The sequence below is a fragment of the Schistocerca gregaria genome, chromosome 7, assembly GCF_023897955.1.
Source record: "Schistocerca gregaria isolate iqSchGreg1 chromosome 7, iqSchGreg1.2, whole genome shotgun sequence".
NCBI classification, from domain to species: domain Eukaryota; kingdom Metazoa; phylum Arthropoda; class Insecta; order Orthoptera; family Acrididae; genus Schistocerca; species Schistocerca gregaria.
In genome coordinates, this window is record NC_064926.1 from 537430134 (window position 1) to 537448657 (window position 18524).

The following is an 18524-nucleotide window of genomic DNA, read 5'->3' on the forward strand; positions in this document are numbered from 1 at the left end:
AGATGCATGGATAACATAATGGTCCCACATGCCTTACAGACCTTGATTATTAACTAACAAACATGGAGGTGGCAGTAAATCTTTTGAGACAGTCACCATGTTGCTGGGGATGTTGAGGAGCTCCACTCTTTCCTTTCCTTTTTTTTTTTAAATGAAAAGAAAAAGAGATCTGCAAGATCACATAAATCATAAAATAAAAACTTATCACAGTAGTACTGATGAGCGGTCATGGGACAGTGTAAAACAGAAGCTGAAAGTATGTGAATCTTGAAATGATGAATGATAGGAACTGTGTGTTCATGACAACACACATACAGCACAATATAAACTAATGGTCATACCTGATACAATGTCAATCGACAGAAAATCATATGTGGATGCAGTATCAGACCATGACAAGAAATCACCAATTACCATAATGTACAATTCTCTGCAACCCTAAAATAAAACACATGTTAACACCAATTCAAAGTCACGGCACACATGTCCATAAATTTGGGGGGGGGGGGGGGGGGAGGGGGGGGGATGGAGATACAGGAGATTCAGTAAGGTAAGACACAAAAGAAATTAATTGTAAAGGTCATCAGGATGTATGACATGTATACAATGTATCTGATGGAAGGGAGAGTAAGGCAAGGCATAAGAGAAATAGTAATACTAAGTCACAGAGTGTGTGACACGTACCCCACACTGAAATGATGATTTGGCTTTACACAGCTAGAAGCAAACAGCAGTGACAAATGAGAAATTAGGAGACCATATAGACAGAAACAATACTTGCAGCATTAAAGGAAAACAACAGATGACCCTATACTTGAGTATATGAGTAGTGTACATAACATCTCACTAGATGGTGCCTCCATTTCACACATTCCTTACAGTGACTTTGTGTGAGCTTTGCTGATGATCATGAGGTTTGCTGTGGGGCAAGGGATTGTCATAGTTATTTGCACTGAATTTTCAATTGAGTCAGAGAAGATCTTAAAAGTAAATTGCCATCCATCTCTTATGTTTTATACAAACTACACTGCAAGTCTTGATTCTGTTTATATGGTCTCCAAATTTCTCATTTGTCAGTGGTATTTCCTTTTGGCAATACATAGCCTAATCACAATTTTGATATAGAATGCGCTACATGATACATGTCTCACATTCCATTATTTTCAGTATTGTTATTTCTCTTATGCCTGGCTTTAGTCTTTTTTTCTGCATGTACTGTATGATACAAGTCACATATCCAACAACTTTTAATATCAATTTCTTTTGTGTCTTGTCTTACTCTTCCTTCTCATTTTCTGGTAAGTGATGATACAAATGACTATTTTTTTTGCATTATGAATAAGACAGACAAAATTAAAGTTACTTACCTACTACCTCTAGATGTTCTTTTATGTCTCGCCGAACATCAGATACATCCCACATTGCAAGGAAAGCTGTGCAGCATGACAGCTGTTCAGAGTTAGGATTGACATAATCCTTGTATGAGAAGCAATAATGATGTGCAATGGCAGCCAAGAACATTTCAATACAGATCAGGAAATCCTAAAAATAATAACCTTGTTAGAGGCACCTTATTTAAATGCTTAGCTTACAATACTAAATTCATCAAAGGAGATGATACAATAATAAATTTATGTTGATACTCAAAGTGACTGACACATGACCCCCCCCCCCCTCCCCTCCTCCCCTACCCGCCCTATCCAAGTGCATTGCTTACGTCTTGGAGCATATTAATACTGCTATATTTCCATCATATTCTTCACACTTTTACATTTGTCCTTCTGAATAACAGTCAGCATATCTAGTAAGTCAGTGGAATGTTTTAAAAGAAAGTTTTAAAGAGGATTACTATTATACCTCAAGCATTATCAGATTTTTCTAATAAAATGGATAATCATATAATGACAAAGGTGTATTATTATCATTTTATTTTCTTACCACCTCTTTTGGGTGGTTTCTTACTAATCCTTGTAATAAGTATGTATTTACTAGAAGGTCTGTTTTATCTAGCTGTTTTGTTTAGTTGTCTCTTTAACTGTGTTGAGCAGTTTTTTGTAGCATTTTATTTCATTACACAAAATGCTGTTGAGAGTTATTAATTTCAGTTTTCTTTACAAATTTAAGTAAAATCTCTCTCTCTCTCTCTCTCTCTGCCATCGTGAAGTGAACTGTCAGTGTGGTGGTGGTGGTGGTGGTGGTGGTGGTGGTGGTGGTGGTGGTGGTGATACAGGGAGGCTCTAATTAAACTTTCACTACTTAAGAAGGCCCCCATGAAAATTGATGATTGTAGCACAATGAGACTTTGTGGAAATATTCATTAGAACGTGCAGAAGAGAAATAATGAATAAATCACCAAAAGAAACACTTCTTAATGTCTGCAGTCTCAGAGAGCTGAAACCCACTGCGAGCAGCAGAACCGGTGCATGATGGGAGTGGCAACTGGGTCGGGGTAAGGAGGAGGCTGGGGGGGGGGGGGAGGGGGAGGGATAGTATGGTGAGAGTGGTGGACAGTGAAGTGTTGCAGGTTAGACGGAGGGAAGGAGAGAATGTGTGGAGGGGAGAGAATGTGTGGAGGGGAGAGAGTGTAAGTAGCGGAAAGGAGAGAAATTAAAAGACTGGAGTGGCGGTGAAATGATGGCTCTATAGTGCTGGAATGAGAACAGGGAGGGGGCTGAATGGGTGAGGACAGTGACTAACGAAGGTTGAGGCCAGGAGGGTTATGGGAACTTAGGATGTATTTCAGGGAAAGTTCCCATCTGTGCAATTAAGAAAAGCTGGTTCTGGTGGGAAGGACCCATATGGCACAGTTGCAACTGAACCTTGCCTAACTCAGTTCACTCCTCCATACAACCGTGATCCACCCCCACTGCCTCCAAACCACCCCATGTTAACTTTCCAGAATTTCTTAACCTCGAACCTTGCTTCAACGTCATTCCCCAAATCCCTCAACATGCAAAATAATCTTACAGTCTCAGAAAAAACAACAGTCCACCATCTAAAACTGATTGTGACCTTATAATCCTAACTGCTGACAAAACCACCATTGTTTTGAACCGTAAGCATTACGTGGCAGAAGGACTCCATCAGCTGTCGCATACTTCCACATACAAACCATGCCACAGTGATCCCATGCCAGTAATCCAGCAGGATCTTCAATCACTACTCAAATCCGTAGGCCCATCCCAGAACCTCTTCGCAGAGTCCATCTCTCTACTTACCCCTACCACTCCCCGCACTCCAACCTTCTACATGCTTCCTAAAGTCCATAAACCCAACCACCCAGGATCCCCACTGTGCCCGGTTACTGTGCCCCCACTGAGAGCATCTCTGCTCTCGTAGACCAACACCTTCAACCTATCACCCAGTACCTATCCTCCTCTATAAAATATACCAACCATTTCCTCGACTGACTCTCCACAGTTCCTGTCCCTTTACCGCAATGTGCTCTGCTCGTCACTACTGATGCCACCTCCCTGTACACTAACATTCCTAATACCCACGGCCTTACTGCTATCGAACACTACCTTCCCAGACGCCCTATGGATTACAAACCCACAACCTCCTTCCTAGTCTCCAAGATCAACTATATCCTCACCCACAATTACTTCTCCTTTGAAGGCATGACCTACAAACAAATCTGTGGTACGGCTATGGGCACCCACATGGCACCATCCTATGCTGACCTATTCATGGGCCATCTAGAGGAATCCTTCCTAAAAACCCTGAATCCTAAACCCCTCATCTGGTTCAGATTAATTGATGACATCTTTGCTATCTGGATTGAAGGTGAGGACACCTTATCCACATTCCTCCAGAACCTCAACAACTTCTCGTCCATTTGCTTCACCTGGTCCTACTCAACACAACAAGCCACCTTCCTAGATGTTGACCTACACCTCACAGATGGCTACATCAGTACCTCAGTCCATATCAAAACTACTAACCACCAGCAATACCTCCACTTTGATAGCTGCCACCCATTCCATCCCTTCCGTACAGCCTAGCCACCCGTGGTCGTCTCATCTGCAGTGACGAGCAGTCCTTCTCAAAATATACTGAAGGTCTCACTGTAGCCTCCACTGACTGTAATTATCCTCCTATCCTTGTACAAAAACAAATCTCCCGTGCCTTATATTTCCAGTCCCCCACCACCTCCAAAAGTCCCACAGTCTGGCCACAGAGGAGCATTCCCCTAATAACTCAGTACCATCTGGGACTGGAGCAACTTAATTATATTCTCTGCCAGGGTTTCGATTACCTCTCGTCGTGCCCTTAAATGAGAAATGTCCTGCTCACTATCCTTCCCACCCCTCCTACCATGGTATTTTGCCGTCCATTGAACCTACACAATATACTGGTCCATCCTTACACAACCCCTGCTCCCAGTCCCTTACCTCATGGTTCATACCACTGTAATAGAACTAGATGCAAGACCTGTCCCATACATCCTCCTACCACCACCTACTCCAGTCCGGCCACTAACATTACCTATCCCATCAAAGTCAGGACTACCTGTCAAACCAGTCATGTGATTTACAAGCTAAGCTGCAACCTCTGTGCTGCATTCTATATAGGCATGACAACCAACAAGCTGTCTGTCCGCATGAATGGCCACCGACAAACTGTGGCCAGAAAACAAGTGGACCACCCTGTTGCTGAACACACTGCCAAACACAATATCCCTCATCTCAATGACTGCTTCACAGCGTGTGCCATATGGGTCCTTCCCACCAACACCAACTTTTCTGAATTGCGCAGATGGGAACTTTCCTTGCAATACATCCTACGTTTCTGTAACCCTCCTGGCCTCAACCTTTGTTAGTCACTGTCCTCACCCATCCAGCCCCCTCCCTGTTCTCATTCCAGCACTACACAGCTGTCATTTCACCACCACACCCAGTCTTTTAATTTCTTTTCGTTTCTCTCCTTTCTGCTACTTACACCCTTCCCCCTCCACACCTTCTCTCCTGCCCTCCGTCTAAACTACAACACTTCACTGTCTGTCACTCCCACCATTCTATCCCTCCCCCTCCCCGCCCCAGCCTCCTCCTTACCCCCACCCAGTCGCCACTACCATTATGCACTGGTGCTGCTCCTTGCAGTGTGGTTTTTCAGCTCTCAGAGACTGCAGACGTGTGTGCAAGTTTTGTGTGTGTGTGTGTGTGTGTGTGTGTGTGTGTGTGTGTGTGTGTGTGTGTGTGTGTGTGTGTCTATTGCTGACAAAGGCCTTAATGGCCGAAAGCTATATTTGAGTGAATCTTTTTGTTGTGCCAATCATGACTCAGCATCTCTGTTACATGGTGAGTAGCAACTTTCTTTCTCTGGTATTGTTATATTTCATCCTGTGGTTTCCATTGTTTTACTCTTAATTTCAACATGAGAGGGTAACATTTGTTTATTGCCTAATATTTTTAAGTTCCAGCTGACAAACATTGCTCAATGTGATGACCATCTGCATCCACCATGGCCTAGAACTGTACAAGAGTTTCACAACTATTTGCAGCACTTTTCGAACAGTGGGTCATGGAATGTTCAGCTGTCATGACACGGCTTGTGCACAATGTGTCTGGCACTCAGCCATAGAAACAGCAACTTCCTAAATAATTTGTGGCACAACTGGCTATCAGCCTCTCCCAGGAGCAATTCCCAAATTACAGTTAATTCAAACTTTCAAATCCTGTTCTTCAACCCCGATGCAGAAAGAGAACCCCTCTGTATTCCTTCAATGCATCAATACTTGTGAAGAGCAGCAGCACTATTACTGTTGTTTTGAGAAAACAACTTTACAAGTAAAGCCCAGCTCATCTTGTTTGAACCAATATTGACTGTCTGTGACTGTAATGTGCACTGATGCTTGTGTTTCAACCATACATCAACTAATGGTGAAACTAACATTGCTAACAACACAAATCATGCAGTTCAAAGTCTGAACATCATTCCTATGAAGTTGGAATCTATATCATAAATAGTTTTCCATCTACACTGGTTCAAATTGGGAAAGTTTAATTAAAACGATCCTGTACTTTTAATCACATGCTGATCACTTTCACAAGCATATTTGACATGTTGTGTTATTACAACTTACAAATGTGGGAAGCAAATACTTCAGTTCTCCATGGACCTTCCCCTGCACTGATATATTCTGGACCAGAATACTGCATACCACTTTGGCTCTGCAATGCTCATCCGTGTGAAATTGATGTTCGTTTGAATGCAGCTACAAGAACCATTAGTGGTACATTCAGATCTAACCTACATGCTAACTGCCAATACTATCAAACATCTGTCCAGCTCATCTTCCTTGAAAGTTGCCACTCAACAATTTTTGCCAGCACAATTCAAGGAAACATCTCAAATCCAGAAGACCAGGACTCCAAATGCTCTCCAGTGGGTTCAAACTCCAAATGCTCTCTAGTGGGTTCAAATTCCAAATGCTCTCTAGTGGGTTCAACCGAGACGACTAGTGGAAATTTGAGTGACAAGCCACAAAAATCTGGAACAACAAACTTATTGACAACCCAAATGTTATAGTTCCAGGCTTTCATCATCCAAGGAGGTGAGAGTACAGATACAAGACTGAAGGATATATGTGCAAATACAACATGCACAAGTGGGATTTCTGCAATGACAGTACATATGAGCTTGGTGACATTCAGACAATGAACCACATTGTAAATAAGTGTCCACATTTCCCTAGTGGCGTCAATCCACTGGTTGAATCTAATAAATTTGTGTGAAGTTTGGTACATTTAACATTTGTATAGTGTAAATAGTTGCAGAAAGGTATTTTTTTGTTTTAATGTAAATTAGACTTCTTGCAATTGATGCTTATGATAATAATAAAAACCTACACGACTTCTTGGTGGAGGTATTTACAAGTTGCAGCACTGTAGTGTTCCATATCACTCAGGTAGAGTGATATGTAAGCCTATGTCTACCTTCCCAATGAATGACGGTCATGACCTTTAAGAGATATAGCAGTTTAATATTTATGAGACTGAAACTAGCTGGGGGTTTTGTTCTATAATTTTTTCCAGGTATCGTGGTGATTGCAGTAACTCCAGAAGATGAAGTACCTTTCAGTGTACATGCATGTTTCAAGCACCATTGTCACAGGTTGAATGGTGTTGCAAGCCCAGAGTGAATGCCAGCAGCATAACAAAACTGTGGGAGATCCATGCAGACACAGAAGAATCTTACACCACATTCATTGTTGTAACGAGCTGTCGAACTGACATACGCACTCTAATGTCATGTTCCCTATGTTGTAAAGTTGTATCTAGAAGCTGTTGTATTTTATGCAACACTGTATGGAAATTGTTTTAAAAGTCCCATACAGCTCTGAAAATGTCAATTCATGTATTACTCAAGACTGCAGCAGCGACAAAGTCCAATGGATCTGCACGGCCATGATCGGAACACAAATTTCAGGTGCACAACTTCATAATTATGAGAAGTCGAATACCCCAAATCTGAGAATATATACACGGAACGTCACAATGTTCTACTTTTAAGAACACCATTGCAATGAATCCAATTATTGCTTTTGGTAATTATTTTTATGGTAATTTTATGTTTGAATATTGTGTTCATATTTTGAGATCCCATAGCTCAAGGAAATTCCTGTTTGAGAAGAGTATGTCACTATGAGATCTAGAGAAGAAATTTGATAATGCAGCTTGAGATAAGCATGCAACAACAATGAGGGAAAACAGAATGGGCTGGAAAACTGCGTAGCTTGTAAATTCATTGTATTTAAATCAAAAAGCATCAGTGAAAGTGAAGGAAGGAAGTACAACTCAATAGAACTAGAAAAAGGAGTACGACAAGGATGTTGTTTGTCTTCTTCAGTTTGTATTTAGAAAAAATAATTGACCAATGCCCACTAGACAACAAGGGGGTAAAAGTTGGAGGATGAAGAATATGGCATTTGAGGTTTGCAGATGACATAGTCCTTCTAGTAACATATACAAAAGAGTTACACAATGTAGTGGATACTACTGAGCTGAAGGAAAGATTTATGAAAGAAAAGCAATACAAAGAAAACAAAACTAATAGTCTCAGCAAGAAACAAAAAGGTAAAGGTAACACTGAATGAAGAAATATTAGAACATATGCAAAGCTGTAAGTACCTTGGAAGCAGGATGGAAACTGACCAAAAGGGCAGCATAGAAATTAAAACCAGGATAGCAAAGGTGAAAGAGACATTTTGTAGGAAAGGGAGAATTTTTTTGCAGCAATATAGGAAGAGATTTGAGGAAAAGATTAATAAAATGTGTGTCCTCCCATATGATGCTCAAACACAGACAATGGGGAAGAAAGATAGAGCAAGACTGAGATGATGTCATAGCAGACGATGGAACCAATAAGTTGGATGGATAGAGTGAAATATGAAGAGGCACTGAGAAGAGTAAAAGAGAAAAGACAATAGTGAATGTAATAAAAAGGAAACAAAACTGATCTCGGCATATATTATGAAAGAATGAGGGGCTTATAAACACAGTCTTAGAGGGGTACGTCGAAGGAATGAGGTGGCAAGGAATGAGGAGATTTCACATTATGTACCTCCACAGGGAGGAGATGTATCGCAACATGAAGAAATTCTACAAGCTGTGTCAGACTACATTTACAACCGGCCAATCATTTTAATTCCTGGAACTGAGCTTGGATTGGTGGTGTTACCTGCACAGCAGCTGATTCTGCCCATAGAAAGACTACAGGACATAAAATATCAAATTTCTCACATGTCTGACAAACTGTCATTGGAAGACCCGTGCAAGACGGTCATCAATGTGACTGACATGGAGCTGAGTGACAACGCGATTTCAGTTGTAGAGGAAGGACTTAACTTTGCTCCAACCCCTAAGTACACACTCGTTGTGGACATCAGCGCAGTTGAACAAGTTGTGGCATGACTACCACCTGAAGCAGCGGAAGAAGTACGTCGTGAAACCTGCCATGGTCTGATGATAACTCAGTGTACAAAGTCAAACATTACCAGCAGAGAGTGGGTGGCTATTTGGGACCTGAGAGAATGCCCTGAGAGTGTTGTCTTACCTGTTGACAAAGGCAATGCTACTGTTTTTCTTTCCCACAAGGACTACATTTTGAAGATGCAGAGCCTACTACATGATGAATCCTACAGGAAGGTCAACATTGATGCCACAAAGAAAGTGGTGAACAAGACTAGAGTTCCTCTCAAGGAGACAGATTGACCAGAGAGGAGGGGGGGGGGGGGGGGACAAGAAACTGTTACCTCAAGGAGCTGTGCCCACCAAGACACTATTGCATCCCATTGTCAGCTACATTAGGGCACCTGCTGGCAAAACACCTGAAGGAAATACTAAGTCCTTATGTGGGTAAATGCACTCATCATTTCCACAATTCTGTGGATTTTGTAAAACACCTTGAAAACTTCAGGACAAAAGAGTCAATTAACATGTTGAGTTTGGACATCATTTCGTTATTCTATGGGAGTCACTAGAGGTTCTTGGTCAGAAATTTGATGAGAAGACCACCAACCTTTCCAGGCTTGTCCTGACCTCAAAATATTTTCTGTTTAATGGCGAATACTATGAACAAATGGAATGAGATGTTATGGGCAGCCCACTCTCACCTGTGGTCACAAATCTGTGTATGGTGTACTTTGAGTAGGAAGCCCTGGTGACTTTCAAAAGGAAACTCTTGTTTTTCCTGTTATGTGGATGACATGTTCATCATCTGGCCCCATGGAATGGACAACCTTCTTGACTCCTTACAAATTTGTACTCCATATATCCCAACATCAAATTTACTATGGAGACCAAAGCAGAAGGAAGCTTACCATTCTTGAACATCATGATCAAGAGGAGAGCTGATGGCATCCTGGGCCACGATGTGTATCTGAAGAAAATGCACTCTGACCTGTATTTGAATACAGAGAACTGTGACCACCCTGTGAAATAGGGTACTAAAAAACACTAGTTCACAGGGCATGCATTATTTCAAGATCACAAGCGGTACACTCAACAGATGTATATCAACAAGTCAGTGGTCGCAGAGCACTGTTTGTCCGAGAATCACACGATAGAGTACAAACATACCAGGATCTTGGCACAGACTTCCAAATACTGGGACAGTGTTGTTAAAGAGGCCACAGAAATTCTTAACAAGAATGACCTCATCAACTGAGAGTGAGGCTATAATCTTAGCAAGGCTGTGTGTATGTGTGTAGGGGGGGGGGCACACTCTCACGCGTGGATCTGATGGGCACCCAACGGTGAGGTCATCAGTGCCCTTACACTTATGAAAACAAATGAATGTGGAGATGAGCTAAAAGTGTTGTACACGCATGCACTTGAAATGACCACACAGTCATTCTGTCTCACATGCACTGAAACCAATTAGGAGAGAAGAGAGCTAATCCAGAAATTAAAATGCAGAGAAAACAAAACACAGAAGAACTAAAAGAAAAACATGGGGACATGTGACTGGCTGACCATTTACAAAAAAAAGGTCTAGGACTAGCCAGCCACCCATTGACACATTAAGAACATTTCCCTAAAATCTTGTTATAAACGTTGGACAATTCACAAAACTTTAAAACCCTAACCACATTCGTTTGAGCATTACATAAAATAGATGGCAGATTTGCCAGCACAGTCCACTGGTCGGCAAATAAAATGCAGTCCAATAAAATATCGCCCATCATGATCTGCACGCCACAAGCACCACACATTGGAGGGTCTTCTCGCCAGAGTAAGAATCCGTGTTTCATAGGGCTGTGGCCTATGCGATGACGAGTAAGAAGGACCTCGTCTCGCTGACGTGGCTGGAAGTAAGTACTCCACAGTTGAGTTGTGGGCTTGATGACATGGAGCTTGTTATCAGTCACTGCCAGCCAATTGTCTTCCCATTGACACATGACTTTGTACCTCAACAGTGAAGTGTTAGCATGCAGAGGCATAGCACACTGAGATACCAAAGGATCATGACTCGCCTCCTTGGCTGCTCAATCCGCCTTCCCATTCCCCCAAATTCCGATGTGCCTAGGCACTCCGCAGAAAGATACCTCCTTCCGCAGTCGTTATAGTTGTAGGAGAGCATCATGGATATTCTGGGTACAAACGTTGGAGAGAGTAAGGGCACTCACTCAGAGAATCTGAGCAGACAAGAAATCTAACACTGGGAGAATGTCTCATCTGCTCCAGTGCTCACCAGATCACAAGTAATTCTGCATCAAAGGTGGTGTATTCTGGAGGCAGTCTGATCTTGAGGACACAATATAGGGAAACGACAGAACAACCAACAGAGTCCCCCTGCTTAGACCCATCCGTACAACTAGCAACATGGTCATGGTACTCACATAAAATATCAGAGAATATCACTATAAAATGGAAGCAGGAGTGCAATCTCTCGTGTACCGCACCAAATCTAAAATCACTCTGGGCCTCTCCAGTAACCAGGGCGCAGGCAGTTAAAACCCTGGATTTGCGGTTGTACTGGCTCCACACCGAGTGACTCCAGCACACACTGCATGTGCATCCCAAATGGCATTGTGGCTCATGGATGGTTGGAAAAAAGGCATTCCAGAGGTGGACAAGCACCTGTATGGTGTGCAGGTGAAATTGGAGTTGCAAGGAACTTACTTGCCGGATGCACCACGAAGAGCTGGTGCCAGATGGTAAGAGGTGGTTCTCCCAACTCAGCACAGATGCTCGGTATGGGACTGGTCCAATAAGCACCCATGGCCAGCCCCCCATGATGGACAGCATCAATGATCTGAAGTAAGAGGGCCTTGTTGACCCAAACACTGTGCAACCATAGTCCAGCTGCATATGCACGAAAGCCTGATAAAACTGAAGGAGATGCACCTTGTCTGCTCCCCAAGACCTGTGGCTAAGGCACTTGATGATGTGATCAGTGCCTTCAGGGTTCTGACTTCCAGGTCTCGCAGGTGTGGCAACCACAGCAATTGGGAGTCACAAATGAGGCCCAGAAACCGCACTGTGTCCCTAAAATGCAGGACAGTGTCCCCCACATTCAAGGCAGGCAAATTAAAAAGATGACGAGAATGATTAAAATGAACACATACACACTTATCTGCGGAAAACTGCAAACCCATCTTTGCAGCCCACTTCTCTAACCTCCGCACTGTAAGTTGCAACTGATGGCTCGCTGTTGCAAAACTGGAGGAGGAACAGGAAACAGCAAAATCATCTACAAACATGGAGCACTGTACAGGACTCCTTACCATAGATGTGATACTGTTGATGGCTATGGTAAAGAGGGTAACACTTGAAACACTGCCCTGAGGAACACCATTCTCCTGTTCAAATCGATCAGACAGTTTGTCACCAACTCAGGTCCTAAAAAACTGCTGAAAAAGGAAAGACATATGAAGATGGGGAGGTGGCCATGAAAGCCCCATTGATGCACTTGTGCGAGAATACAGTGTCTCCAAGTAGTACCGTATGCCTTACTTATATTGAAGAATATGTTGATACAATGATGCTTACAGAGGAAAGCCTGCTGAATAGCCACCTCTAGGAAGGTCAGATTGTCAACAGTGGACCGAAATGTTTGGAATCCACACTGAGAACAGCTAAGCAGTTGCCTGGTCTCTAAACACCAGACCAGACGATGGTTAACCTTTCGCTCCAGGGTCTTTCCTACACAACTAGTTAAGGTGATATTCTGATAACTACTGGGACATCCAGTCTCATCCTGGTTTGAGAAGAGGGAGCAGAATTGCCTCCCTCCACAAGTTGAGGAAGTTGCCTGTCTGCCGTACTAGATTAAAACATTTGGAGTTGAAGCATGCAGTACTGGATTTGGTCACAACTGGATGCCGTGTCACGAATCTAAGTCAGTACAGATTTGAGCTCCCACAAGGAGAAAGTGGAGTTGTAGGCCTCAGAACTGTTGGACCTGAAGTTCAACTTCTCGCTCTTCACAGTCACATGATAGCAACGAAATGCCTGATCCTGGCTTGCATTGACAGTAGTTTGTGCAAAATGTCTGGCCAGTGTCTAAGTGATGTCTCTGGGTGTTGTTTGGAAGCATCCCTGTTTCAGCACTGCTACTATTGCTAAACAGCTGCTTTTATACGAGAAGCGGAATGATTGATGGAGTCCAGGACACTCGCCATGACCTTTACTTACTTTCCCTAATGAATCGTTGAGCCTTGGCCCTCACGACTCAAAAGGCCCTAAGGTTTTCTGCTATTGGTAGGCATTTAAAATGTTGAAGAGTTGCATGCTTTTCCCAGATTGCAGAATGGCAGTCACCTGTCTACCAAGGTACTGGTCGCCTCATAATATGACCTGAGGACTGTGGGATGGAGAGGTCAGTGGGACAATGGATCACTCGTGATGTGGTCCACCCATCCTTGGATGCTGTCGCATTGTTAGAACAGAGCCAGCTAGCTGAAACTTGTCCAGTTAGCCCTGCTGACCATCAATTTTGGGTGCTTAACTACAGATGGTAAGCCAGTTCGTAGGTGAAGGTGGATTGGGAAGTGGTCACTAGAATGAAGATCGTCAGTGACCTCTCACTGAACAGAGTGAGTGAGGGTGAGAGAATAGAAAAAGAGGTCGATGGCTGAGAATGACGCAGTAGCAGTAGAGAAATATGTGCGAGTACCTGTGTTGAGGATGCACAGCCCATGAGACATCATGAGGCCCTCCGAAACCCAAACCCGAAGGCAAGTATTGGACGAGCCCCACAGAACATGATGGGCATTGAAGTTTCCCAGCAGGAGAAATGGTCACGGGAGATGTGCGATACAATCTCTGAGATCCTCAGAGTCTAGTGCATCTTGTGGAGGTAAATACATTGAGCAAACAGTGATTCTTCGACACACATGAATCTGAACTGCAATGCTTGCAGGTCAGTAGCCAAAGGGAGGGCAGAGGAGTAGTGCGCATTCGTGACAAACACTGCGACACCTCCCTTGGCCCTTTCCCCTGATAAGTCGTCATTGCTGCATAGCGTATATCCCTGTAGCACAGGGACATCTGTATCTTTAAAATGTGTTTCTTGTAAACAAAACCACAAAGGACGTGCCTGTGCTACGAGTTTATGTTCCTCCACATTAGACCGGAACACATTCGTGTTCCACTGTAGTATGGAAGCCATGTCATCCATGTGGTTTTAATTTACCCCTATCTTTGCACTACTGGGGAGGTGAAGCACTTGAAGAGCAAGGGTGAGTGGAGGGGCTGCCTGGATCCAAGTTATCTAACTCCATGATATTCTCCTCATCAGTCAGGTAGGAAAGAATGATGTCTAATGGTGCTTGGGACAGGTTTTGACCTGAACATCATGAGCCTTTCGCTCACACTGTCCTTCGAGGATGAGGGGGAAAGAGGGCGTTGAGAGGCGCACTGCTTTTCTCTTACCTTCTGGATGCTCACTGCAGAACTGTTGTTGGTCTTTCCTGGCACAGCTGCCTAGAATGCTTTGTCCTTGCTCTTTTCCCCTTGATATATACATGTGTTAGTACAGGTGCTTGTGGTGGATATACGCACACTAGGCGTCGTCTGTGTCGAAGTGTCTGCCTTGGGAATAGATTTCTGTACCATGGAAGACTGAAGTGGCAAAGACGGGGATTTGTTGCGTTATATTCTTCTTTGACCTAGGCATAGAGGATCTGCCTGGTCACTTTTCTCCTGTGTTTTGCATTCTTCAGCAAAAACATGGTGGTCTTGGCTCCAGACTGGGTGGTTCCCAGAGCAATTGGTGCATATCGCCGGAGACGGGCAGTCAGTCCCAGCATCTTTAGTGGCTTTTTCACAGTTCCCACAGATCACTTCATTCCCAGACCTGGTGATTGTATGGTTGAAATGCTGGCATTTATAGCACCACATAGGGTTTGGAATGTAAGGCCGAACATTACATGAAAGGAACCCTGCCATATAAGAAGTTTAGGCAGTGTCGGAGAATTGAATGTGACTATAAAAGTGGCAGTCTTTTCAGTTGATCCCTATGTATTCATTGCTCCACATCGACTATTCCCTGGGATGCCCATTCTTGCTTCAGTTCTGCTATGTCCATATCCACGATATCTCGGTAAGTGATGACGCTCTTACTGGAGTTGAGAGGGGTGTGCATCTCAACAATATCATCACAGTACCCAGTTTCTGCTATTTCTTAAGGAAGTCTACCTACTTTGACCTTTTAGTTTTGACCAACAATGAGCCATTACACAATCGTTTTATAGATTTTAATATTCCAGCAAGGCTCTAAAAACTGTTATGGATATAAAAGGGGAACACTTTTTCAAATGTCCCCACATTCCTCTTTATCACCAGAAACACATTGTTATTCACGACTCCATGGGCCCTGTTATTGCAGTCCAAAGTATTCTTATTATCAGGAGGACTAGTCTCTCTCATTCTTTTGGATGCATGAGTGTGAATACTCCCAGGCGGTACACCGTTCCCACTGGGAGGAGAAGAAGATAATTTTGAGGGTTCCATCTCAGCCCCACGAGCAGCTAGGGAAATAAGGGTCCACTCAAACAGAGCCCCTCATACCTGAGTTAGCGTTATACAACTGAAGTGCAACAGGTTCCCCAGAGGCTGCCCGCTAATGACTGTTCCACCTCAACAGCCATGCCTCCCGTCAGTGTGCAGCACACCTTCAGATTGAAGTTTATTTTTATAGAGGTTTATTCCCTCATCACGATCCTGGCGGTCAAGCCAAGATTGACTGTTTCCTAAGAGACACAATGTTCCAACACCGCGCTCCCCAGATGTCGCTGAAGCATACCCAGTGCTTACAGTGACAGGGGATTGGCGGTGCTTACCAGTCCCCAGCTCTGGAATTCTGGGATCGCCAAGCTGGTACCCAGTAAATCAATGCTGAACCCATGAGGGCACCAAACAAAATGATCTGACAACCAGGCAATCAGAGAACTTACATCATGAGGAGATTTTAGATTCTGGATGATGTGATGGATGACAGAACATACAGCAAAATTAAGACGGAAGCAATGGATTGCAGGAAATAGATTTGCAATGGACCTCCTAATACAAAGAAAAATAATGATGATGGTGGTGATTTAATTTAAGGAATTATCAGCTATATATAACATAATATTGTTATTCTTCATCTTGAAGTTAACATGTATGCTATTTATTTTTTATGTTCAATATGCTTTTAGAAGATACCTCCTTAATGCAGCAATGTTCATGAGGGTGAGAGGGTTTGTGTCACATGACATGGAGGGCCATGCCAGCAGTAGCTTAGCAACTGGTACAGGCATGTGGCAACACCGGAAACACCAATAGAGTATACTCAGGCATCAATAGGGTTCTTGGACTCATCCTGAGAAGACTGCCCCACTCAAGTCGTTCAATGGAACGGCCATCACAGATTGTAATCGACAACTGCAATGACAGGTGGATCAGTACTCGATCATCTATTCATGTCCAACCAAACCAGCGCAAAAAAAGGTGCAATTTCTCAAACATCAACTTTCCAAGAGCTGTAAACCATACCTATTAAGGAGGAGCTTCAAAGAACTGTTGCATGTCTTATATGTGGGACACGCCTGGGTAAAGAAGATATCCACACTGAACTTATCAAGCTGACACTACTCCTCCAAGTGCACTACAAAATCCTATTCAAATTTTGGGATGAGGGTACTGCATAACAGAAAATGCTCAATGCAATGCCAACACCATCACACCACACAAAGGTAAAGGTGGTGATGGTGCTTGCAACTGCTACCACTGAATTTCACTGCTGAGTGTCATTGGAAAAATGTTTGCCCATGTGGTGCTAGGCAGACTGGAGAAGCTTGCTAAGCATGTGAACTCTCAAGTCTCAGCAAGGGTTTTGAGGTCAGTTATTGACTGTTGACACTGCAGCAAATTCTGGAAATGGGGTATGAGCAGAAGACCCCATTTTCATAGCTTTCATCAACCTACACAAGGCTCCTGACACAGCCAGCACAGAGGGACTGTACACTTCACTAGTGAAGTAGAATGTCCTCCAAAACTCCTGAGGATGATCAGAGTTTCCACAAAGATATGGAGGATGGTTTGGTATTTGGCAGAGGAACGTTTGATTCATTTTCTGTGCAACAATGAGTTCATCAAGGCTTCAAAGGCTGTGTGCTGGCCCTTACCTTGTTTAGTATATTCTTCTTGCTACTTGTCAAAGTGTGTTTTGGTGGAACAAACCTGGTCATCTTCTACATTCCGTGGTTCACAGGAAGCATCACATATTGCTGCTCAGACCAATTGCTTTCGTGGGGACTTACTTCTAAGCAAGCTCTTATTCACTTGTACTGCAGCATCTGTAGAACACAATACATTCTTCGAAGATTTGTAGACAAAATGCTACTGCATGGAAACTCTTCTCTGTGTGTCTGAATGTAAAGAAGACTGTGATTCATAGATACACGGGTATGCCTACTACAAGATTCAACGGCTCCGTGTGTGTGTGTGTGTGTGTGTGTGTGTGTGTGTGTGTGTGTGTGTGTGTGTGGACGCACGGCGCACATGCGTGCACACACACACGCACGCACACACACACACACACACACACACACACACACACACTTACAAGCATTTGTGGGTTTGGGGTGCTCAATGTTGGGCGCCAGTCGTATAAAAAATAATATTTTTTTTGTTGGGTGATAATATGACATAAAATGGTAATTTCCTGTTTCTGTTGTGGTACTTGATTTAAAGAGAAATGGTCATAATTAGCTTTGGCTTCTGATCTTGGTTAGTATGAAACTGTTCGACAAACTCAATACACAGTGCGTACGTAACAATTTTTGAAACACTGTATGCCACTGTGCCACTCACCACCTTCTATGGTTAAGTTTGTGTGTGTGGCTCGTATTATTATTAAAAATCTGTGTATATTATGTGGAATGTTGTAATAAAAATTAGTTCTCAGGGGGATTGATGGCAACTGGTTTAATTATGTACCAATTTTAAAATGACAATTAATACCTGAGATATTTCTGTTTTCATGATAAGTAATAAATTGCTTTGATTATTTTTCACTAGGAAGGCAAAAAAAAAAAAAAAAAATAAAAAAAATAATCAAAGCAATTTATTACTTATCATGAAAACAGAAATATCTCAGGTATTAATTGTCATTTTAAAATTGGTACATAATTAAACCAGTTGCCATAGGAAGGCAAAGTCCGCAGCTCGTGGTCTCGCGGTAGCGTTCTCGCTTCCCGAGCACGGGGTCCCGGGTTCGATTCCCGGCGGGGTCAGGGATTTTTCTCCTGCCTCGTGATGACTGGGTGTTTGTGTCGTCTTCATCATCATCATCAATCATCCCCATTACGGTCGGAGGAAGGCAATGGCAAACCACCTCCACTAGGACCTTGCCTAGTATGGCGGCGCGGGTCTCCCGCGTCGCTCCCCTACGCTCGGTAAACGGAGTATGGGACTCATCATCATCATCAGGAAGGCAAAGCTAAGCAGATTCTTGTCATCTGTCATTAAGTGGTCCATCGAAAATTTACGGAACTCAATGCAACAAAAATATTAATGATTAAAGCTTTAATT

The 18524-nt window shown here is 43.2% G+C and overlaps 1 protein-coding gene across 1 annotated transcript in view; it reads right to left on the reverse strand.

Moving 5' to 3' along the window:
• Positions 1–18524, reverse strand: part of LOC126281511 (transmembrane protein 184C) — an 80884-nt gene that overhangs the window by 13717 nt on the left and 48643 nt on the right. Inside the window, exon 7 of the mRNA XM_049980534.1 lies at positions 1368–1542. Coding sequence (XP_049836491.1) covers positions 1368–1542 — 175 coding nt within the window. The remainder of the gene's footprint in view (positions 1–1367; positions 1543–18524) is intronic.